This window comes from Canis lupus, chromosome 4, assembly GCF_003254725.2.
Source record: "Canis lupus dingo isolate Sandy chromosome 4, ASM325472v2, whole genome shotgun sequence".
Lineage (NCBI taxonomy): Eukaryota > Metazoa > Chordata > Mammalia > Carnivora > Canidae > Canis > Canis lupus.
The window spans coordinates 53,474,810-53,500,349 of NC_064246.1; the positions used below are offsets into that span (position 1 = coordinate 53,474,810).

At 39.2% G+C, this 25,540-nt stretch overlaps 1 protein-coding gene across 6 annotated transcripts; it reads left to right on the plus strand.

Annotated features, from left to right (window-relative positions):
• Nucleotides 1-1,257: 1,257 nt before the first annotated feature.
• Nucleotides 1,258-24,732, plus strand: HAVCR1 (hepatitis A virus cellular receptor 1). Of its 6 annotated transcripts, XM_035715206.2 has the most exons (10): nucleotides 4,600-4,757; nucleotides 5,000-5,179; nucleotides 6,853-7,191; nucleotides 10,115-10,198; nucleotides 13,194-13,301; nucleotides 15,801-15,856; nucleotides 18,790-18,901; nucleotides 19,774-19,810; nucleotides 21,305-21,356; nucleotides 22,062-24,732. In XM_035715206.2, the coding sequence occupies exons 2-10, from the start codon at nucleotides 5,134-5,136 to the stop codon at nucleotides 22,110-22,112; spliced, it is 885 nt and encodes a 294-aa protein (XP_035571099.1). In that variant the 5' UTR covers nucleotides 4,600-4,757; nucleotides 5,000-5,133; the 3' UTR covers nucleotides 22,113-24,732. The 6 variants fall into 6 exon arrangements, with proteins under 6 accessions (XP_025291246.1, XP_035571099.1, XP_025291245.1 ...); XM_025435461.3 differs by lacking the exons at nucleotides 4,600-4,757; nucleotides 21,305-21,356 and adding an exon at nucleotides 1,258-1,503; XM_025435460.3 differs by lacking the exon at nucleotides 21,305-21,356.
• The last annotated feature ends 808 nt before the right edge of the window (nucleotides 24,733-25,540 follow it).

The window sequence follows — 25,540 nt, forward strand, 5'->3', positions numbered from 1 at the left end:
AGTTGGGCGAGGCTTGGGGTGGAAGGGTGTGGTCAGCTTGGGAGGGTGGACAGTGGTCAGAGTTTGGACTTTGGCACTGGTACACCATTGGATGCTTTTAAAATGGGAGAGACACTTGATTAGATTATTTAGAGAGAGATACTGGAGAAGATTAAAAAAAAAAAAAAAAGGCATACACCGATGATATGGAGTCTCCTACTCCTCCCCCATAGCCTGTGTCTGCAAGTAGCTGGAGAACACTACCAGACTCTTGGGCTGGTCTCATTTTCATGACTCCTACCTCCAGTGGCACCTCAGTGCTGCCAGATGGTCCTACCATAGTCCCTAGTCCATTTGCTCTTATGCATATGCTGCCCTGGTCATGTTTAATTGAAATCCCCTGCTTGGGCCCTGGATTTCATCTCTCCATTACTCTATAAATTTTTCCTTTCTTAAACCAATTTTTCTTCCTCTTCTGGATCATCTCGAGATCATACACACATGCTGCTATTTTTATCTTTTTATCTTTTTTTTTAAGATTGTTTATTTATTCATGAGAGACACTGAAAAAAGGCAGAGACATATGCAGAGGGAGAAGCAGACTCCCCGCAGGGAGCAGATGCGGGTCTTGATCCCAGGACCCCAAGATCATGACCTGAGCCACCCAGGCACCCCTATTTTTATCATTTAAAAAATCTTTCTCCTGACTCTGTTATCCATCTCCCTCTTCTCTTTCTTTTTCCCTATAAAACTCCTTGAAAGAGTTCCCTGTTTCCCAAGGCTCTCCAAATTTTCCCTTCCTTTGCAAATGTTGTTTTTCTTTTTCTTTTTTCTGAGACATAACATACCTAAGGAGAGTAAACCATCACTCGGCTGCTCTTCACCACAACTGCTTTTGTCAAGGTTATCAGCGATTCCCAGGTCGCACCATTCTGTAGATGAATCTGTGACTTGTGATCATTGCCTCTTCTTTGGATGCATGTGTTTCACTTGACAAGATCCCCTTTACTTGTTGCGTCTCCTCTTCCCTTCTTGCTTGGCTTCTACTTGTGTGCTGGAGCCTCTTCTTCAGCCTTCTGGGGATTGTCCCAGGCCTCAGTCCTGAGCTGCAAGCATTCCCCTGAGCGTCTCACCCAGGTTCCTGACTTTAAAGTATCATTTCTATACCAATGATTCCCCAGTATGTATCTTTGTGCTGGATCTGTCTCCTGAACTCCAACAGCTGCTACCTGAAACTCAATACTTTTAAAAATCTAGACTATTTCCTCCCAAACCTGTGTCACATGCAGCTTTCCCAGTTTCGGTGGCACTTCCAGTTCTTCCAGTTGTTCAGGCCAAAATCCCTTGGAGTCATGTTGAAGCTCCTACACCTCATATCCTGTAGGAAATCCTGTTTTCTCTACTTTGAAAACATTCAGAGCCCGAACTATCCGCTATCATTCCTTCCTCTCTTCCGACACACTACAAAAGTCTCCTGACAGGTCTTCATGCTTCTCCTTAGCAGCTACAGAGTCCTTCCCAAAGGTAAGCCTGATGCTGTCACTTCTATTCACCTGCAGTGGCGCTCCTTCTCAGGTACAGTAAGCAGCTGGACATTCATGTTTGGTGCCTGAGCATTGTCACCCCTTGAGCCTTACCCCTCGATGTGGGATGTATTCTTCAAGGAGTCACAACGTTGGCACTAAAGAGTAGTGATTCATGGAGGTTGTAGAGTTCAAATTAAAAACAAAACAGAACAACACTATGCTATTTGGGAGCCTTTTAGGACACAATAGAGGTTGTTGTAGGAGATGGAGTTGCCAAAACTTTCAGTCCTACAAAATTGTATGGTCAACTAACATCTCGGAGCCTTAATTCTGTGCCCCTATTATGGCTCTTGCTCATTATTTCTTCTACTTAAAACACTATCTGCCCCTTACCCAATTTTCTGACGATGAACCTCACATATCACTTTTTAAAGGGATTTTTCTGCCACTCCCTCTTGTCTCACCTCTACCTCCCCCAGTCAAGGAATGATCTACCCAGCATGATTTCATGCTTCCATTAGCTTATTTAATCAATACTAATTAGGTCCCTTACAATAGTTTAGGAATACAGTAAGAATACGGTCTTAGAGGAGCTTACTGTCTAGAATTGAGTACTTTCCAAGACTATCTGTGCATGACTATTTAAATTTAAATTAATTAAAATAAAATTAACATTGTTTTTAACTTCTCAGTTGTACTGGTTACATTTCATCAAATGTGGTTAGCAGCTACTATGTTGCACGACACCCACATGTTGGAATAACTCCATCTTTGTGGAAAGTTCTATTGAACAGTACAAGAGAGAGGGAGGATGGACAACACACACACACACACACACACACACACATACTATCAAGGGAAACAAGGTAATAAATGCTGCCTAGAGAATTGAAATAGTGTAGTAAGGTGACTGGTTGGCTACTTTAGAGTTACCAGAGGGATGTCTGAGAAGGTGACATTTTAGCAGAGGTTGACAAGAAAAGGAGAAATCTCAAAATGATGGTGTAAAGGATTGGAGATCTAGGCAGAGGGCACCATGAGGGGAAGAGGCCTAACATGGGGACACATTTGAAAGAACCCCGAGTGTCTGGAGCCCTGTGGCAGGGTAGACAGATGGAGAAGAAATCGGAGAGGTAGGCAGGGGCCAGACCACTCTGGGGGACTTTGTAAATATGGGCAGGAAGTTAGTACTTTTGCTTTTTTTTTGTTTTGTTTTGTTTTCTGAGACCGCCATGGGAGTGTTGTAAGGGGAAGAGTGACACAGTCTGATTATATATTTACCATTTACATCATTCTGCCCAATTTTATTGCTTACTTACCTGTCTCTCCACTTGATTGCATAATCCTGGATTTTTTTCATTCTTAGTTTATTGAATCATGTCCCATTAGCCTCCATATATTGATAATAACTTTTGTAGGATTGAATAAATTAGAAAAATCCTTATCACTGATCTGCTGGGCTTTGGCTGAGTTTCAGAATATAAAAAAACTGGTTATAACATATTTTGCCTCCAAAATAAATATCAGATATGACCTCCTTCTTTGTGAGGCATTTCGAAATTTGTATCCCCACCTTTGGTGTGGTCAAGGTAGGGTCAATATTTTTCCCTCCAGGTATATAAAGTGGAGAATAAGAGCAAAGTGGGTGTCCAGAAATGAATGCTTCCCTTGTGAGAACTCATCTTGCTACCTAATTGAATTCAAGGGGTGGCATTGAAAAGCTAGGAAAGCTATTACAAGTAGTAATACTACTTGTATTACAAGTAGTACAACTGTTTTATGGAGGAGGTGAATTTCAGCAAATAGGCCAAGGGATAGTTTTTGTGAAGTCCCAGTAACAGGAAGGAACTTGGTATTCATGGAGGTGGAGCGGAGTTGAAAGCCAGAGCGTCCTCTACCCAGGACCCTTCAGACACTGATGCGCCCTCTCACCCACCCGCCCTAGAGAAGGCTGGTGCAGGGGCAGGCTTGAGAGGGCACACTCTAAGGGCACTGAGTGGTACAGGCCCTGTACAGCCATCTAATTGTATCTCCTAACAAAGCTGAAAAGGTGAGTTCACACCCTCTAAATTTCTAAATCTTGACCATTAATTAAGACATTAGTTTTTATTTTTATTTTTATTTTTTAAAAGATTTTATTTATTCATGAGAGACACACAGAGAGAGGCAGAGACATAGGCAGAAGGAGAAGCAGGCTCCCTGTGAGGAGCATGATGTGGGACTAGATCCCAGGATCACAACCTGAGCCGAAGGCAGACACTCAACTGCTGAACCATCCAGGTGCCCAAGACATGAATTTTTAAACACCATGGTACAAAGTACTTCTGTGGGTCAAATATAGTCTTCAAGCCACTAGTTTGTAGCATCAGGCTTTAGGTCTTTTTCCAAGTGCAGACACTGTTGGAGTCCAGGGTTCACATTCCCAGGCAGCAAAGGACCCATCACCACAGAATATCCAGCGCATCATCCATGTCTCTATGAAGCTGATGATAGGCTGCCAGCAGCCTAGAAATGGAGCATCCATGCCTCCCTGGGAGGAAGTTACTGAATCTTTAGACCCAAAGAGCAGTTAATGAACTACAAGGCAGGCTTACACATACTTGTATGGCTTAATAATTAAGAGCAAAAGTCAGAAGACCTCAGTTTCCTCTTCCATGAATGAGGTTGGTAGCAGCACCTGCCTGAGGGTGTCTGTGAGGATTAAGTGCATGTGGGTACTTGGCATAGAGCCTGCTACACAGTAAGTTCTCCAAAAACCTTGGTTAGCGTTAATGCATATTTAGGTTTCATTTTCAAAGGTCTCCCACATCCCTTTTGCTCATTATAACAATCCTTTGAGGGAGACAGAGCAAGTCTTTTTTTTTTTATTTAATTTAAATTCAACTAGCCAACATAGAGTACATCATCAGAGCAAGTATTTTTCATGCTGTTTTACAAATGAGGAAATTAAGGCTTGGAGGAGCTCAGTAACCCACAGGGATACCCAGCTTCACAGGTGGCAGAGTGGGGATCTGAACCCATGCCTGCTCCAGAATCTGCTTCCTGAAACATTCTGCTGACATCACTCAGTGATGTGTGATCTGAGTCATTGCTTCCTGTAACATGAATGGTCAGGCAGTGATTCACGTTCTTGATTAATTCTTGCACACTTGACAGTATGACTGAAGTTAGAGAAGGTTCAGTGTAGTGAAAAAACAAGGAGTACCCTGCACTCACCACAGGGCCCATTGCCTCTCATCTCAGAGGCCAAGGGTAAGTGAGGACTAGTCTTTGATGTCCCTGTCGTTGAACCTGCCTCTGGTTTCTTTCCTGTTTGCTTCCTCATCCCATCTCAGCATCAGTACTCAGTTTGGACTCGGTGGGGAAGGAGCTGGGAAATAAGGGGCTGTTCTGAAGATGGCTTTCCCTGTCTGTTGGAAGGTGCAGAACCCTCAGCCACCCCTGGGGATACCTGAGACCTAACGCAGTTGTGCTTGATCTCTCATCGCTAATAGGGCAGGCACATGTGATTCACCCAGTCACCACAAAAGGAGAAGTTGCAATCTGAGAGTTAAGACTTATTCTAAGACCTTCTGGTGAGAGGCACACCTACCAGTCTGCTTTCTCATTCCTTCAGACCATCACCATCATGCAACTTTGGGTAGCTATCTCCAGCCTCATACTACTTCTGACGGGTAAGTGAATAGGTGGGCTGGAGCCCTGAGGATAGGAGAGTGTAGGAGATGTGTGCATGCGTGTGTGTGTGTGTGTGTGTGTGTGTGTGTGTAGTATAGGAAGATGGATGTGCTTGGGCTTTGGTGGAAGGTTGTGGGTCAGCTGGTGAACAAAGAACTGGACTAAATTTTGCTCAGAAGAAATTACTTAAAATGCTACGAATTGCAAAATCCATGGGTAACTGAACCAGACACAATGCAGAATAGTGGGTCATATCCTGACATTTGTGTTTAAACAAACAAAAAGGAGTGGTGTAAGTATGGACTACTCAAGTGAAAGTGAGACAGGGTAACAGTGTTACCATGGATGGAGGGGATGGAGAGAAGATGGAAAGGAGACCAGCCCTTCATCAAACTATCTTGTGTCATTTGATTTTTTAAAAATTATGTGCAACTATTGCTTTTAAAAATATTTTGTTTCAAAACATTCCATGAGATAGAGGGGAAAGTTAGGAATAGACATAATCTTAAATTTTAAAAACAATAATCTCCAGAAGTCAGATTGTGAGGGAAAGCTCATTTCTTATTATTGCTTGTATAACTTGATTTTTATAATTAGCATATATTATATTTGTCATCCACAGGTGACATTAGGCAAAACTAAATATGTAAGAATTCAGGGAAAAAGTCTGTTTCTTACTTTATGTAATTATGAGCATTTTTATTTCCAGAGCATTTCCCAATATCATAGCCCAATTCTAAATATGGTAAATTTCAGATTTCTTTTAAGGGCTACCTTGACTGCATTTGGCACTACAGGGTTTTTCTTCTACCACTCCAGTAGAGACTTCTTGTTCTTGTTTTTTAAGTGGGATGATTTAGTACATGACTGAGTATTTTCCAGTTCTCTCTTTTCATGGGGGATGTGGGCCTTGCTCAGTTGTGGGGCTGTTATCAGTTTATGAGACGGGGTCCCTATTGGATTTTTTTTAGATTGATCCTAAGGCCCCTGGTAAACCTCAGCTCCTCCTAGAAGTATTAGATACTCATTTCTTTTCTTTTTTTTTTTAAAAGATTTTATTTATTTTAGAGAGAGAGAGAGTATGTGAGCAGGGGGAGGGGCAGAGGGAGAGAGACAGTTTCCAGCCAGCTCTGCACTGAGTGCAGAACCCAAAGCAAGGCTTGATCTCGTGACCCTGAGATCATGACCTGAGCGGAAACCAAGAGTTGGATGCTTAACCAACTGAGCCATCCAGGTGCCCCTAGAAACCGATTTTCTAAAAGTTGATTTCTGAAGAGTTTACTAGACTTCTGCCTTTAAGACAATAATAGTTTTTTATTTTTATTTTTTATTGATTTCTGAAGAGTTTACTAGACTTCTGCCTTTAAGACAATAATAGTTTTTTATTATTTATTTTTTTAATAGTTTTTTAAATTAAGTTTTAAATTTTAATTCTAGTATAGTTCATATACAGTGTTATATTAGTTTCAGGTATACAATATAGTGATTCAAACTTGTGTACATTACATAGTACTCATCATGGTAAGTGCACTTTTAATCCCTATCACCTATTTCATCTATCCCTCCCCTCACCTCCCCTCTGGTAACCATCAGCTTACTTTCTATAGGTAAGAGTCTGTTTCATGGTTGGTCTCTATCTTGCTCTCATGTTCTATTTTCTCTTTGTTCACAGATGCTGTAGTTTCTTATGTTCAAGTGAATGGAGTGGTGGGTCATCCTGCCACACTACCCTGTACCTATTCAACAGCTAGTGGAGTCACAACCATGTGCTGGGGCAGAGGGGCATGTCCTATTTCCCATTGCTTAGAAGAAATAGTCTGGACTAATGGATCCCATGTCACCTTTCAGAAGCACCTGCGTTATAAGCTAAAAGGAAAACTTTCAGAAGGGGATGTGTCTTTGACTATAGAGAATGCGGCCCAGACTGACAGTGGCCAGTATTGTTGCCGTGTTGAGCACAGGGGGTGGTTCAATGACATGAAACTCACCCTATCATTGGAGATAAAGCCAGGTGAGTTTGTCTTCCTTCTTCCTTTGATCACTTCATGTGGGTTAACTGAGATATTTACTGTTTGGTAGTAGCTTTCTTTAAATAGGGAAAGGGGAGGTTCTTACAATCTTGTTTTTCAGTAACTGTTGGAAAATAGAATGACTTTTATTTGCATAAAATGAAGTGTTAAGACCAATCTTGATCAAGATGGTAGGCTTGAGAATCTTCCCAGTCTGCAAGCTATCTCCTAAAGCAGGTCTTAAAAAATGCTACTTGGTTCATAACAGCATTCAGAGTTCCATTGTGAAATATAGTGAACATTTTTATCAAGCTGAGTTTATTCCACTTAAAGAACTGTCCTTTTATGTCTGATTTTTTATGTCTTTAACATTTTAAAACTGTTTTGGAGATTTTTAAATGTCTTCAACATTTAAAAACTATTTTGGAGAATTTCAAAGTAGGGAATACAATATAAGGTCTTGTGAAGTAGGTATAGCACCCAGCTCTAAGAACTGTCAAGTCAATCTAGTTGTATATACGTTGTAAAGGGAGCTATAGTTAGTTCCACCCTTCCCTCTGCCCTGCCTGGGATTTTTTTGACGCATATTTCATACCATATCACAAAATTGCTCCTTTAAAAATTAAAGTGACCTTATTGCAATATGAAAACATTTACATTACAATAACCATTCACCAGTTACTTTTAAGAATTTGATGAAATCCAAAAATCAGTCTCAATGTGAACATCCTCATTTTCTTTATCACTGGATGAACAGAGTGGATTCTTAAGGATTTCCTGGTTTCTGGTGTTCCTTCCTAACGAATTTCCTTCCACTAAGCTCTGGTAGTGACAACAGAACCCAATACTTGTGGCCTTAATAAACTACGTGTCTGTCTTTCTTTCTTCTTTTAAATTAAGAGGAACTTAGTTTTGCAATCTCCCAACTTACGGACTTGACTTCTTTTGTGAAGACAAGTGAGATGGTCTGTTCTGACGGAGAAAATAGCTGACCCTGGGGGAAACGCATCTGTGGGAAGCAATTTAGGGAAGCCAAAAGAGGCCAGTGATAATTGATTGCTCTAGACAGATGCAAGGAAGTAGCATGTGGAGGAGAGAGCGTGATTACATTTTTGGATTAATGAAATTTATTATTGGTTTGGTTGAATGTTAAGAATTAGCATAATGAGAAATTAGTAGGACACCTGTAAAGTGCTATGAAAATCTTTAAAGGGGGAGCACTTACAGATGCTCTGTCAAGTGGGAAGAGGGTCTGTAACTGAGCCAAGGAGACTCTGCCTCCAATAACCAATTCTTTGCTTAAGTTTGCTTGCGGTTTTCACAGACTGAGCTTACTCTTGAAGCTTCTGTTCGGGCTTTTTTCCACCAGCATCTACAGTTACAGTTTCCTAGCTTTTGCCTGGGGAAAATATTTACCACTAAAGAAACCAAGTTCATTAGACAATTTTTTTGTGTGTGTGTTTTTTAAAGATTTTATTTATTTATTCATGAGAAAGAGAGAGGCAGAAACACAGGCAGAGGGAGAAGCAGGCTCCATGCAGAGAGCCCGATGTGGGACTCTATTCTGGGGAATCCAGGGTCATGCCCTGAGCCAAAAGCAGACACTCAACCACTGAGCCACCCAGGCTTCCCCCCTTACACTCCTTTGATCAAAATGTTTGCATGTGTGCTTTTTCCCCTCTAGATTAGATTTGAAACTGGAAGGAGGGGATTGGATTGTACTCTTTTTGGGAGTCTCTAACTACATCATAGATCAGGGTCAGCAAACTGTAGCCCTAGGTCTAAATCAGATTACAAAACTAGCCTGCTGTTTTATAAATTTTTATTTAGGCAGCCACACCCATTTGATATATTTTGTCAATGGCATCTTCCCCAGGGATAGAGTGGAGTGACTGCCCCCAAGACCATAGTGCCCCCTAAAGCATTTACTATCTGGCCCTTTCCAGAAAATTCTGACCTCTGCTTTAGACTAATGCTTTGCATATAATAGATACAAATATTTGTTGAAAAAAAAGTTTTTCCTCTTTAGATTCTAAATTAAATTAGATCTTTCAGAAAGAAAAGTTTTCAAATCAACTGTCCCCTACTTAGTGATAGGGGTTTTCTTTTGTAGTCAGTCAAGTCAAAACTTAAGGAAACTTCTTGCAGAGAAAAAAGGTGCCTAGTGAGATCAAAAGTATACATCCTTGATTCAGCCCTTCATTAGTGTGCTTTTGCGCTAGGCCTTGTGTTCAGGCTCTTGTGTTTGGGTTTTAGCTCCATCTGGGTAGCTCTCACACTTTTGCTAAGTAGTTTGGAATTCTACACCACTGCTGACTCTGGAGAGTCAACATTATTAGCTGTTGTTGTCTCTTAGGTGATAAGGAATCATAAAAGGCCTAGTTTCCCTTCTTACCAAATGTATAAATCATCTGTGTGATTTATAGAGCATATGCTAATGGGTGCGAGTCAGTCCTTACTTCAGACACAGGTCCCTGTGTCATTACCTTCAAGACTGACTGGACTGAATGCTATTTATTTGGTAAGTGTTTGAGGCCTGGGAACTACTGTGGAAGTCTTAGCCACTCACCATGGAGAGGGCAAAGGCAGCTCCACGCTTTAGACATTTTCTTTCCCTCACAGATGTTTATGAAGATACAGAAATCTGGTATGCATGACTGGTCTTCTCAAAGTGCTTCAATGCGAATCCCAGGTGACATTTTTCACTTCTGAACCTCCCCAAATATATACCTTTTAATGCAGATGTTTCCTTTTTGTAAGTATGTCTCGAGTCCTCTGTCACAGATTCTAGTTGGCCAATGATAAACACTCTTGAGTTCAGGGAAGAGACTGCTTCGGGACTGCAATGGTACACTCGCTCAGCACAAGGCTCTTGTTTCTTGCTGCTTGATTAATCCTTGCTTTCATGTTGATTTCTAACTCCAGCTGAGGTCACCAGTGTTCCAACATCACCTAGGGTCTTTACCTCTACCTCTTCAACGCCAGCACCCATGCAGAACCTCAAGCCAGGTAAACAAACGTTCCTTGAGCCCAGAGGTCTTCTAATGAGAGGATGTAGACCATCTAAGACCTTGTGTTAAGGCAGAAGCACAATCTAGGTTAAGGGTTCTTACTTGGGTTCCAAACACGGGCTTGGAACTGTCCTAAATTATATGCACTTTTTAAAAACATATAAACATTTTTAGAACAAGGAAACTCATAGCTTTTGGTCAGATTCTCCAAGGGATTCATTATTACCAACACCTCCCTCGCAAAGCCAGACCATTAATCTTAGGCATCTTATGAAGATGAGTGGATTTGGCCCGGTCGAGCACAGGTTTTTGAGGAAAGAATAGAGAATGCGAGGGAATGAGGGTCAGGTTAATGAACTTTTGTCTTTATAAGGAGCTCTGAGTAGAGATCATTTAGTTCATGCTGAAGCCAGACCTCCACTTGAAGATGAGATTTCAGTGAACTTAAAATTCACACTATGTGACAGGAACCATGATAAGTGCTTTACAAATATTATGTTGCTTAATCCTTATGACAACCCCTATGTACTAAAGGTATAATTCCATCCCATTTTATAGTTGTGAGAACTAAGGGACAGAATCTGAGTTCATTGTGTCAAGTTATATGGATAGAAACTACTCGAATCAGGATTTATTCTCCATTAATTTGAATTTTGAGCCTGTGCTTTTAACTACTGGATTGTGCCTTCTACCATGAGCACTGAGCTTATGTTTGGATGAATTTGTCTTTATCTGACATCCTCACTGAAAAATCCTTTATACAATTACCCTGTTTTCTCTGGGCAATCAATCTACTTACACAGTTTTGCTTTCAGCATTCTTTAACTTATTTATGTAGCATAGAAATAGCAAAAGATGCTATTTATACTGATGAAAAAGTCAACATCAGTTTAAAAGACTTCAGGGATTTAGAACTTACACTTTTTTTGTTGTTGTTGTTCAGGCCACATGGTTCATACTTCCAACTTCTGATAAATAAGAGCTTAGATTTAATACAAATGGAGAATAATTTGATTTAAAGGTAGAGAAATAGCTTGCCATTCTGAGGACAAGTTTAGGTTCAAATCTTCTATCTCTAGGATTAAAGAGATAACTTTCAGTAGAGAGTCTTAAAGCCTTCAAAACTCTTTGACCCCTTGGAGTAGCACTGGATTCTGAGGAGTAACAGAGATGTCACAACCTCTTAGCCAGAAAAATCTGATGAAACATATTGATTTCCCTTGACTCCCATTGAACCCTATGTATATTTAATCAGAAGGGATCTGAAGGATTGGGGCTTTGAGCTGAGTTGGGAAGAGAGGGCTTTAGGTTAAAACTGGGATTTTAAGGCCATAAAAGTTTGTAAAGAAAAATAGCTCTATTCAAGGCAACTGAACACATTAGGGAATCTGTTGACTTTCTCAATATTGATTTAACTTGTAATACTTAGTTTGTGCCTGCAAATGTGGATGGATTAGTGGACTTGGTTTGGCGAACAGCATGTTTAAAGCAAAGATTCAGAAGAAAAGTATTGGTTCATATGTCCATGTAACCGCCTCAGGGATGATATTAATTGAGCCTTATCCTTGTCTTGATGGTTTTCTCATGATTTTGAGTTGAGTTGAACAGGAAGGAGGTGCACATTGGAACAGATCCAATGTGGAGACATTTATCCTTACATCCACTCTCTTCTGTACTCAGGGCTTCTTGTGCATACTAGTTGCCTAACTATTCATGGAATGGTTGGATGTAAGGTTTTAGAAAACAGAAAAGAAAGATGCCTGCTAAGACTGAAACTTGGAAAAAAAAAGTTAAGCCCAAGAGGTCTTTTGCACAGATCCAAGTTGAATAAAGATTCTGATCACCTGACTTAATTGTATTGTCCTGTTCTTAGTTCTTAAGCAGAGCTACATCCTGTTATATATTTGAGCATTAGAGAGAAGCAGGGAAATAGTTCAGAACACGAGAAAGGGTAATGTTGAAATGCAAGGACCACTGTGGGAAAGGGAAAATAGAAAGACTAACACAAAGCAAGAAAAGCCCAAGTTTAAGAATTCTTGTTCAGCAGGCATCACTGACATGCTCTAAAATTTGTGGTGCTAAAGGAAAGTATATAAAAATGCAATATTTAAAATATTAATATAATACACAAATAGACAAGTGATCAGTGCTGCACTAAGGTGAGATATCTGATGGAAAATAAAGGAGTGATTTTAGAAAGGAAAGGGAAACCTAGCCCTGTACGGGAAAACTCTTAGTGAAGCGTTTTGGTGCAAAACCTAAGATGAGTCAGATAACACAGGAAATCAGTCATATAAAAGAAGTGACCTGAATGCCACTGCAGAAGGAGCCAGGTCAAGATATACCGAGAACATGGCTTTGAGAGTTGTTAATTATCACCAAGGTTCAGACATTGGACAATGTTGTCACCTTGAAGAGACCTCAAGGAATTAGAAATTGTGAGTTATGTGTTCTGTGCTGATCCATATGTGCATCTCTATGGAAAGATGTGTGCATGGGTTATCAGGAATCTGAATAAGGCCAGGAAATCTAGATTGGGCTCTTGTGAAAGAGGAAGGGCAAATTAGCACAAACTCCCAGACCCTGTTCCCAAGAAAGTGAACAAGAACAAAAGCTTAATTGGATGTCCTATGTAAGGTGCACTGTTTAAAGCTTTGGACATTTAGGGGGAATCCTAGGAGTAGAAAAAGTGTGAAATAATCCTAGATTCAGATAAGCTCTCTGGATAGTTTGCTAGATTAGATTTATTCATGATCTTGGTATGCCTAGATGGCAGTGTAGTACCTCAAGTCCATCTTTGAATACATTTCTAAGAGGAAGCTGGAAGGAATGGAAGTGGGTGGGTGAGAGGCATGCCTTCAGGGGATGGCTGGGAGAGCACCCTGCAGGAAGTTGATGGTGATTCCTGAATTTTATTTTGTGTTTTATTTTTGTTGGGGATGGGAATTTTTCTCTTAGAAGACAGCACAGTTCTTGCATTCTTTTCATTCCAGTAGCTACTTCATCTTCTGCAATGCAGACGGCAGAAATCCAGCCTACTGCGCTGCAGAAAACAAGCAGGACACAGCCCACCAATTCACCATTGTACTCTTGCCCGACAGGTAACTTCATTTATGTTCCTGGATGCCTGGGAGTCCTCACATTTTAATAACCCTGATGCATTGTTAAAAGCCCATATTCTGGAATAAGGCAGATTTGACATGAATGCTGATACTGGTCACTCCAATCAGCCATGTGACTTGAACAATGTCTTACCCATTTAGAACCTGTTTTGATCATTTATGAAATGGGTGGAACACCTATGATCTCGTAGAATGCTTTGAGGATTAAATAAGGTGAAAAACCTAAGACATAGTACAAAGGTGGTAAGTAATAGATACAATAGCAACTGTGACTCTTAGAATCTCTGGAATCCATATGCCTAACTGGCCCAGGGAGCTTATATGATCTGGGGACACCCACATGCATAGCACTATTCTTAATTAAATGAACTGCTCGTGACTCCAGACTTATTAGTGGACTTGCTCCCTTGGGCCAGAGCCGTAAAACAACTAAATCCAGCCCTCTGGTATCCAGACCAAATTGGTCAACCATATTCAGGCTTCATCAAAGACCCAGACCCTACATACATCTAGGAAGCTCCCCTGCTGCCCTGTGAGGCTTGCACATGGGCACTTTGAGATGGGTTGAGTACATCAGCACCAGTACCAACAGGGACGTCCACTGAGACTGTCTAGTCCCTTCTCCGATTTTTTCCTATTGTCCCCATTGTGGGCAAGTCTCATATAATCTTTACTTTTTTGAAACCTAAGATTGACCTGTCTTTCCTGTGGTAGGGAAAGGTGATGCTGAATCTTCTCATTTTCCCCAAATAATTCTGTTACCTATAGTGGTTATTTGGGGGAATGTTACATGCCGAACCCCTTTGCACTGCAGAGCCAGTTTATGTGTGCTTGGGCCTGTGCTGAATGCAAACAAGGTCCAGCCTTGCAAGCCTCCTCCTTCATGTCTATGACTCATGTTGCTCCGGAGTTGCCAATCTGTAGGGGGCCTCACTGTGTGGCTTACCTTTTGCCAATCATTCCTGGAAGCTGGTTAATCTAAAATAGACCTGAAGTGAGATTCACAGAGAGATCTTTTCAATGGGGATTAGATAATGGTGACATTTGGTTTGGAAAGTAGAATCCTTAGTATGAACTGTTTCTGGGCACAAAAACAAAGTGAAAATAAATAGAAACACAAGGCAACAGCAGTAGGAAGCAGCCGCACTGTATGCTTTTAAGGTTTGAACGGGAAGAACATAGAAATAGGGAATCATGGGACTAAAACCTGGTCAAGGTAGAGCTTTCCAGAGTGGAACAGACATAGGAGCAGCTGTGTCCCCTGTGACTTATGTGATTGTTGCCACCTTGGCAGTATAGTTAGGGTCTCAAGCCAAATCCTCACTGTGCTGTGTCAGCCTTAGCAAACTGAAGACTCAACAGAAGCAAAGAATTTTGGTTAGGTCTGGAAGGGATTTTGGGGCTCATATGGCCCACCACCCACTTTAGCTAGATGTATATGCCAGGAAACTGTCAGACATTATCTCACTAAGGCAGGTCTCATTTATTACCATTGTTAGATTAGGGAGCCCAATAGTTCTGCTTTAGAGACAGGAGCTCCCAATTTAACTGCCAACTAGTAGCTGCGTGCCCATGGGCAAGATGTTGCCTTCCTCCCCAGATGTTAATGATGATAGAAGGACATGAAGTTTGGGAGGTGTGTTGGATAGTGTCTCTCTCCCCACTGCTCCTTCCAGTATAACGTAATAATTAATAATGGCTAATATTTATCTAATATGGTGTTAAGCCTTAAAGTACATCATCTAATTTGACTACTTTATGAGATGGATACTGTTATAGCTTGGGGTTCTAGCTATATTTACAAAATAGTCTTCAAAACTATGTTAAAATTTGAACATTCAAAACCTTGAGGCATTATATCCTTTTATATTAGGATTTTAGGCAGTATAATATATCTTAGTTTCACAGCTGATATAACAGATATTTTATAAAATACTTCTGGATCAAAGTCTGGCATACAATGTAAGAGTATATGCCATTTGTTTTAGATATCTGAGTACATTTTACTCATATTCTGAATAAAACCAACGTAATGTCCATTTGGAATAGAGTGGTCCTGATCTTTGGATGTGCATATGGCCTTTGGGCACTCATTGACAGGTTCTTGGCTGGCTGGCATGAAAATATTGACTACCTACCATTAAGTGGCGTTCTTAACCCAGTTTCAAGAATGGGCCTCTGTACTTCCCCTCAAACTGTACATAAAACTTTGTGTATACATACATTTTTTTTCCATAAAGAAGACAAAGTGTCCATTTTAAAGGGTCCATGGTAAAATGGTCAAGAAACACAACCTTACAGGATAAATTAATACAGGTTAGTAACTTGGTATGACTTTTGCAATGTCTGGCAGCATTTGGCCAAATTATTATGCGAATTTTTGTTCACCACCAGAAGGCAATGTGAACATATTTAGTGTCTACAGTGAAAATTCAATATTTTTTGTAATTATAATTAATTTTCTTTCTTGTTGAGCAGATGGGAATGGCACTGTGACACAGTCTTCAGATGGCCTTTGGCATAACAATCAAACTGTAAGCATATTTCTTCCTTCTTTATTAGCCAGATTCACTTGTGTCTCCCTGGAAGCAAGTTACATTTAGAGATTATATCTGTAAGACTAGCCCACAGGTTGATTCTTTCTAGTTAGAATAAAAAAAGAAGAAAGGTATTTGACTCTTAAATAGGGATCCTTTAATTAATTTGAAAAGTCCATATGGGTAGACCAGTTTGAACCACATTTTCAATCAATGGAGTGGAGGCCACCCCAAACAAAAATACTATGTCAGTGAACATGTTTAAGCAGATCCTCCCTCATATTCTTTTCTAACCCAATTGCCATCCTTTATAGAAATTTTGAGGTCACTGTTGAGTTTTTCTATATATAAATCACCCCATATGATGACTTATTAAGGTATTAACATCTTAAATAAATTTGTCACTTAGAAAGGTGTTCTTATACTTTTCCACAGTGAGCTTAAGAAAAATCTAAGGGGTCCTAGTCTCATGATGCTCATCAAAGTCTCATCTTTGCAAATAAATTAGACAAATTTATCAATAGGACCTTTTGTTTTGGTTCCTCTGGGAGAAATAAGTTTCTTTTTAGTATGTGCAAATAACTCTTAGAAACAGCAAATAAAAAGAGTTTGAGGGATGAGAATAATCCTTTCGGTCCCACATAGTGAGAAATGACAACACAGCCATGGTAAGAGAAATTCAAGTTCAGGCATGTTGGGATTATTAAGTGTGAGGTCAAATGGCTTTATGTTGTATATGTTAGTGACAACAAGAACACTATATAGGAGTGATATAAAATTTTTTAACAACTTGTGTTGCATGGGGACTGATAGAATGGGTTGAATTTGTATATACTTGCTAAATGTTGGTACTGCTACCATGTAAATGATTCTTCTATTGCTATATGGCCAGGCCCATGCTGGATCAAAAACAAAAGAAAACAAACATTCTGAGTGGTGAGATTATTCTTGACCTCAGTTACATATAGGACAAGTACATTTAGCAGCAAGTAGAAGGACATAGAAGTAAGTTCACAACAGGCAGTAGTGAAATCATGGGTCTTTTGTGTCTTGACTCTAAGGATGTTAAGAGATATCCCACAAAAAAAAAAAAAAAAAGATATCCCACATATCTTGAAATGCTGCATTTACTTTGACTCAGTAGGTCAGTTTTCCGGGTTCTATTTTAAGGAGACAATTGAATGAATACATTAAGATGTGTGAGAAAAGATGTTCATGGTGCTATTTATAATCATTAAAATGTTAAAAACAAAGGTTCCTTACTATCCCATAGTAAGGGATTAATTATTTAGTCAATTAAGCGTACCCACATACTGCCATTAAGAATCTAGTCACTGTAGTGCATTTACTGACATGGGTAGACAGTTACTACTGATCTTTAAATGAAAAAAGGAACTGTTAAAAACAGTTTGTGTGTGTATGTAGTAGCATATATTGAATATAGTAATTGTTTCTGTTAAGAAAAACACTAGGAGGATAAAATTCTAGAAGAGTATCTAATAAAAAATGGTAATAGTGTTTGTTCTGGATGTTAAGGTTATGGTTGGTTTTAGTTTTCCTTTTTTCATGCTTAGCTACACATTCTAAAATGAACATGCAGTTTTTATGTAATACTTTTAAAAATAAAAGCAAAGCCTGCCTCCTGCAACCTCATGTTACAGCTAATGGCTTTACCCCCCACTGGTAAAATAATAACAGCTCTTCCTTCCCAGACATTGGCTATTACCCCTTTAAGCTCAAACACTAAGTACTTTCCCCTATCCCCTATCTTCCTCATCGTATTTATCAGGGAGTACCTAAAAGTACCTTTCCAAAGAACCCTGTTTAATCTGTAGTTGACAGACACAAACACAGAGGTTCAGAGAGGCTAAATATCTTGTCCAGAGTCACACAGCAACTAAGTCAAAGAGATGGGATCCTGACTCCAGAGATTAAACTTTTTTACGAGAAGAGACTTGATTCTTCTCTCTGATCTTCTTTTCTGTTAGAATACTTACCCTCAGAGATCTCTCTAGGATTAGAACTAAGCTATGCAAAAGGCTGAGTGTGATGCCTGGCATATTTTGGCCTTATTCCAGAAGGTGGTGATCCTTTACAAACTGCACTAAGATGTTCAAACAAATTTCTGCATTTTTTCCCAACTGACAGCATTTCACGTTGGTTGTTAATGAGGGCCATGTCTGCGAGCACCTACTTTCAAGTCAATGTATGTAGACATAGAATCTTTGATATAGTTAAAAAATAAGAACTGTAATTAAGGACCAAATTCAATACCTGAGCATATTCAGATGGCATTACTAGGTCAACTCATATATGAACAAAACTTATGTTTTCTTTTTTAATATCAAAGGATATATATGTAGAAATAGCTTATTGATTTTTAAAAATATGTATAATTTACACATAATAAAGTATACCATTTGAAGCATATAGTTTGAGTTTTGACAAACGCACACTTTTATGTAAATACCACCTCATGCAAGATATAAAACATTTCTATCATCCCCAAATACATTTCAAATTTTAAATGCTCTTTGAATTTCACCATGTTTACAACCTCAATCACTTGGTCTTACCCTTCTTGATCCAGAAATAGCCAAGGGCCAATAATGATAAATGAGTCCAAGTATATTATTTTAGGGAATGTCTTCCTTTTTTTTTTTTTTTTTTTTTTTTTTTTTTTGGGAGGGAGAGAGAGCATGGGGCAGTGAGTGGGGGGTGGGCAGTGAAGAGGCAGAGGGAGAGGGAGAGGGAGAGAATGTTAAGCAGACTCCATGCCCAGCACAGAGCCAACATGGGGCTCAATATGACCTGAGCTGAAATCAAGAGTTAGACGCTTAACCAACTGAGCCACCTAGATGCCCCTTAAGGAATGTCTTCTACCCATAACTCTAAAAAGATGTTCTTCTGATCCACTGATGTTTCCTTAGCATGTGTCGCTGGCACAAAATTCATGGATGACCACCAGTAAGGGACTCTACATTGGCATCTGCATTACTGCTGTGGTATTGCTCACCGTGTTGGTTGTGGTGATTACCAAAAGTAAGTCATTTTGAGATTGTGCATAAGGGAACAGAGCAAGGGTTCTAGAGGCAAACTGCCTGAGTTCAAGTAGTTCCACATGCCACGTGATTGGGATTTCACATAAATTTCTGTTTTCTAAACTATTCTTTTGTTTTTTAATTATTGACCTATAAAGTGAAAGATGCAATATAAATTCTACAGAGGCAAATTAAATATTAAGAAATGAGAATGTTTGGGTAGACTTGGAATTTGGAAGCAACAAACCATTGTAGTATATATGATTTGTTTACTTCTTTTCTACTCTGCTCAGGAACCAGATTTTTGTCTCCGTGAGGGGTGATATTACTGAGTTTCTTTTACAAGGCCTATTTAAGAGGAGAGACAAATGAAACATTGGAAGGGAAACTGATTTCAGGGCCAGGGCTAGAAGAAGGGCTTCACGAGGTTTTGTTTGGGTGTATGTGTGTGTGTTATGTGTGCAGTGTGTGTATATGGTGTGTGTGTTTAGCCTAACTCCTACGAAAGAAGTACAATTATTCATTTTTTAAAATGAAATTTAGTTATTAATAACTGCTTTAAAGTAAGCCTAGGCATGTGGTAAATACACTAAACCATTAATGAAAGTGAGATACTTTATACTAAGAAATTTGTTTGGGTCTTGCTGATTAAAAATGAGTTGCCTGAGTAACTCAGAAATCATCCAGTTTGGCTTTTTTTTTTCCTTTCTTATTTTAAACATTCTTTCTTTTAAATTTATTTTTTCAGGCTCTAGCTCTGTACATATTTTGTTCATAGTAAAGTAATAGAAACAATATACCTGTTTGAAAAAAGATCTCATGAACTCTTTGGCTGACATGTTTATTTTTCTCTTTGACTCTTCCCCAATTTAGAATATTTATGCATAAGAAACAAACTGGAGCAACTAAAGTAAGTTTGAAAGGGGTTGTGTCAATACCTTTTGATATTTCTACTCTACTAAAAATAAAGAAAAGTTCTCTCTTTCTCCTCTATTTATCCTAAACTCTTCATTTTATACCCTAGATCCTGAAAAATCTAGTTTAATGAGCACCTCTATTGTTACCCACAACTTCTAGTGATATTTTTAACTTTCTATATTTCTCTGGAATTGTGCCATAACTGCTACAGAAGGAGCACTTCAATCTTAACCTCTTAGAGCAAGAGATCACAAATTTTGTTTGATGGAGCATTTGAATGAGTTGTTTGGTTTGTTCTTTAACTTCATTCAGTGCTTTGTTTATTAAATGTCTACTGCATTTCAAAGAGATGAACAAAACATACAGAAAGCACATAAGTGAATAAACACAGGCCTTTTAATGTTTCTAGACAAATGCCATGGGGGGAAACTGAGCAAGGTAATGGGCTATTTGAGGGAACCCTGAAGAAACAGAAGGCAGCTCTGCAAAGATCTGGAAGGAAACTCCAGACTGAAGATGTGCAAAGGCACTGTGGTAGGGACAAGTGCCTCCGGCTCTTGACAGTTCCTGTCTTCCCCTGCAGTTCCATTCCCAGCCTGATCTGCTCACTTGCATTGGTTATCTGGCCTAATAGGCGATGGAATTTACAATTTTTGTAAATCCATCCTACTGCCCAATTAAAACTTAAATCCCCTTTATGCATCCATGCCCTGCGGTCATCTACTGGAATAGTTGTAATAACAGGAATCCACTACTTACTTCCAAATCCAAGTAAGCTTGCTTCTTTTGGAACAGCTTGGGCTTTAAATCAAAGTCTTTGATTCAAAATCCTTCCCTCTTAGGTTGCCACACATTATTCTTAGTTCTCTTTCATTGGATGTTTGCACACAGTTTTTCGTAGACCTGAGTTAATTACATGAGCCAGTCTACTGAATGCATCTTGAACAATGCCCAACGCATTGTAAGTGCTCCATAAACGTTGTTGACTTTCTATTATTGCAGCTATGTGTGTTGCAGCAATACACCCATGGGATAGGTGCTATTATTTTCAGCATACATACTGGAGAACAGGTTTAGAAGTGTTAAGTGACATCCAAGTCACACCACACAGCAGGTAAATGACTCAGTCTTAGGTCTTTTAGAGTCCTGCATCCATAACTTACAGAAGTTTTTGACTATGTGTTTCCAAGAATGGAAGAAAGAAATTACTCCTGACAGGCAGAAAAACACAGAACATAGCACTTCCTTTTAGCTAATCTCTGTTCTTTCACTGCTAAATTTTTCTAAAGGTTGACTTTTTATCATAAAAGATAATATTTATTGTAGAAAATCTTATAAAATATATTTAAAAACCCAGGTATTTCTTCATGACTTTCTTTCTTTCTTTCTTTCTTTCTTTCTTTCTTTCTTTCTTTCTTTCTTTCTTTCTTTCTTTCTTTCTTTCTTTCTTTTTCTTTCTTTCATTTTCTTTCTCTTTCTTTTGCAGTTATGTCACGCTGACTTATTTTAAGCTACTGTCCTCACCTAACCTCACATATGTGAGTAATCACTTAAAGATCAGAGCTGAGTGAAGCCTCAGTATGTATGTTCCATATCATTTCTGGGCAGGCTTAGGTAATAAAAACAGGCACTCTCTACAAATTATAAAATAGAAGCTATATCAAAATTGCACACACGACCTTTCTGTACACTTACTGCATGTGTTATGCAAGAAAGCTAGCCCATGGCTTTCAAATTTGGATCATTAAGACACACTAAGGTTTCTGACACCATGATCCAGTACATGCTTATGTGAAGCAATACTATTTTAAGGTATCCAATATGTTCTGATATATTTTGTATTCTTTGTTTATCCTAAATGCAGGTTATAGACCACTAAATAGATTTAATAACCCTCTCTTGAAGGATACAATCCACAGTTAGAAAAACAAGAGCCAAACCATTTCTTAGCTACCCTTGAGAATATGCATCTTGATTTAGGACTTCAATTTGATGTCTGATACCAGTCTTCTTAGATTTTCAATTTTCATATTCTATAACAAGAGTTTTCTCAAGGAGAATACTTAGGTTTTCTACCTGCTTATTAAACAGACTCTCTTGCAACTTAATAGAGATCTCCTATTCACTTCATAGGGCTCTGGGAGGGAGTTGCAAATACCTGGCCTTGCCTCCATGTAAACAAATGTGCTCATCATACCTTAGAAGTGGTCTGCTTTTCCTTACTCATATTATTCTTTCTGTAGCATGGTTTCGTTGAACGACTCTCAGACTGGAGCTTTGCAAAGTGCAGCTGAAGTGGGTGTCCAAGCAGAAGACAATATCTACATTATCGAGGACAATCTTTACGTCATGGATTAAGACCCAGTGGCTCTCTCTAAGGATTTATGCCCTTGATTGCAGAAGAAAGTGACAAGATATCACCATGTCAGAGTTCTTCTAAGCTCTAGAATAATTTTTCTGTCAATTTCAAATGATATTCCAACATGTCAGTTATGTTGGGTAGAGTGACTTTAGTTCACATGTGTACAGTCATTGGGCATCATATAGTTCTAATTTTTTATGCTAAAGCTATTTCAATCTTCTGGTCATTGCAGAGCTTTCTCCCAAACACGAACACTTTATAATTATATATTCTCTTTGGATCATATGAACTCTATATCCATCAAGAATTCTCATTGGTGAGGCAGGAGAAGAACTACCACCTTGGTCACCAAAATCGTCAAAAAGATAAGACTTATGAGTTAAAATCAGCAAATATGATTTGGGACTTAAAGGACTTCACTTGGAAGCATTTCATGATTATCTCTGTTTTTTTTTTACCTTGTAACTCCAAATGTTACGTTTCTGAGGTTCCTCAAGGCTTTCAATCATGGGGGTACACAGGTTTTTATTTCCACATGGGGAAATAGAAGTGCATGTGATTTCACCATTATACGTAAATCTGATTTCACATGGCTCTGGAAATATATGGTATTAAGGCTTTCCCTGGACCCAGGGTGGGTATTTTAGCTGAAGAAACTAGGGTAGTGAGTGGACCAAGAAGATACCAGAGAAAGAAAATCATTTGCCATATAATTTATTGCATGCTATTTCTGCTACCTCTGTTCCACCGTTCCAAGTACTTGTGTAGACAATTGTCACGCTCTCTGAACTAATTTTTAGAATGAGGCAGGGTAGAAATAAATAGAAGAAAAAAAGGGAGAAGGCTAAATGGCGTCCTGCTTTAGAAAAGTTACTTTGCAAATATCTTAGTGTTGTTTGAGAGTGTTACTAGTTTCAATCAAAATTCTAAATTGTCCTCAAATCACTGAGATTTTTAAAATTGTTTTGGAAGGATGAAGGTTTTGTTTTTGTTTGCTTGTTTGTTTTAATAGCAAAAACTATTTTAGTGCTATTCCTTTTTTCACAGTTCAATTAGATTTTTTGTTTTTCCAAGAGAGTTAAGCAAAGGCAAACGGTGAGGATATTTTTAGTAACCAGAGGCATTGCTACATTAACAGTTAAGGAGGCTGGGTATTAATTTCAATCTGAGTAAACCCTGAGATAACTCCTCTTACGGTTCAGAGTTGCACCACTGTGGTCTAGGAGGGCAAGATGTTTATTTCTGAAGACAACTTCTTTGACATTTTTCTGCGGAGTTTTAGGAAGTTGACAGGACCTCCGAATAAAGGTTATATGGCCAAATAAGATTGTTAAACCTGATATACTGGGTTTTCTAAATGGGACCAAGGCCTTATCTGGCCCAAGAAATTTTGTTTAAACTGCAGTGTTTTTCTTTTAAATTCTAGGTGACATGCACAAACATGGAGATTTCAGATTAAACTCTGGATTTATAGCTTTTCTGAAAAGACCTGGCAATATTGAATGGCATTCCTACATAGTCAATGCCCAGTTAAATGGTGCTACATCCCCTCAGTCCTTTGTCCTCACCTTTCCTGCATACACGTTTGTTCCCTGATTGTAGCTGGTACTTTGAATTATGACAGCTACACTCTTCATATGCTTCCCGGAGATTTATGATGGCACATTGAAAGTTCTGGGAATCTGGTTAACTTTGTTCATCTAGCATTTCCGAAACTTGCTTGAAACCCATGAACATAGTGACTACTGGCATACCCAGTAGCATTCTGTGAAACGATATATAAGGATATGTGGAGGTGATACAATACACAGAAGTAGGACTAGGACTTGGGTTCTAGTCTTAACAGAAACTGGATGACAGGGTAAATCTTTCTTGTTGCCTACATTTTCTAATGTAATCAGGCATAATTATTTCCAAAATTATATTGGTGTCATAGCAGTAATTCCAATGTTATGTTACTTCAAGTCTTTGAAAAGTGGAAAACACTACAGAAACGCAAAGGGTTTTTTTTGGGGGGGCGGGGTTGAGTTTGCAGTAATAGCAGATTTAGCCTTAGTGCTCAGTAAATAATTTCAATGGTATTGCATTCATATGTCTTTTGCTATATGGTACTTTATGGGGGGGGATAATGTATCTTTTTTTGAAAAAGTGGATATTGGGTAATTTGGCTAATTTTATACTGTAGAATAATATGTACTATAGGATGAACAGATGAGAAGGGAGGAAGGGGAAGTATTAATACTTAATTCTTTTCTATAAATACATCTATCTTGTGGAATGTATTGAGTTTTGTTTTCAATCCTTTGAGATGATTGAGGTTCCATTTTCTGCAATCTGTCTTGGGACATTAGGACACTGGTATAAGTAAGATATTTAAACTTGGGAAAATTTGCACGCTTTTAAGAGGTAGCAGAACGTATCTTTCACTAATAGCCAATCACTAATCACTAAGATAATTTTGTGAGTGCATGAGGGATGAGGCACTCTTTGCGACTAGTTTCTTTTGTAGGTACACTCATTAATAAAAGAGATTTTTGTTTTCATTTGGAAAATTGACTTGTTTCTTTCTCAGGTTCATCTGTTAGTTGGAACCTGGCATCTTTAATTTGCTGTGGGCTCTCAAGGCAAGGGTAAGTGGGGCAAGATTTGAAAGTGAAGTGTGCCCAGCACTCCTCTAAGTGCTGGGGGTAGAGCAGAGAATAACCCTGAACTCCAGTTCCTGAGGCACTCCAATTTAGTAGGGAAGAAAGCCCCTGACCATCAATTCTGGTACTAGTTAATATGGAGGAATAAAAAGAAAATAGTAGTAGCTGGGCTTCTCAACTGTGGCATTTGGGGCCAGATAACCCTTTGTTATGGGACCATCCTGTGCATTGTAGGATATTTGGCAGGATCCCTGTCCTCTACCCACCAGAGGAGGCAGTTGGGCCCCTCCAACTGTGACAACTACAAACATCTCCTGAGAGGCAGTATCACCTCTAGTTGAAAGCCACCATGAGAGAGATACCTGGAGGATGTGGGTGGTGTGGGGAGTGGTGTCACTTTAGCTAGGCTGGTCAGGAGCTGCCTTTGGGTAAGAGGTGACATTTAAGTAGAAACCAAATGAAATATGTAGGTAGCAGCCTCTTCAGGGAGACCACCAAATGCAAAGCCCTGAGTCAGGAAGAAGCTGGTGTATTAAGAGAGAGAGTAGGGTGTGTTCTGAGGACTGAAAACCAGTATGGCTACAGAGGTCACCGCCAAGAGGACTGGCAAGAAATGGCGCTGGAGAAGTAGGCATGGTAACCAGCAAGATGCTGGGTGGAAAGGGATCTGTGAACACATTTGTTGGAGAAGAGTCCCACTCATGGAGAACAAAGC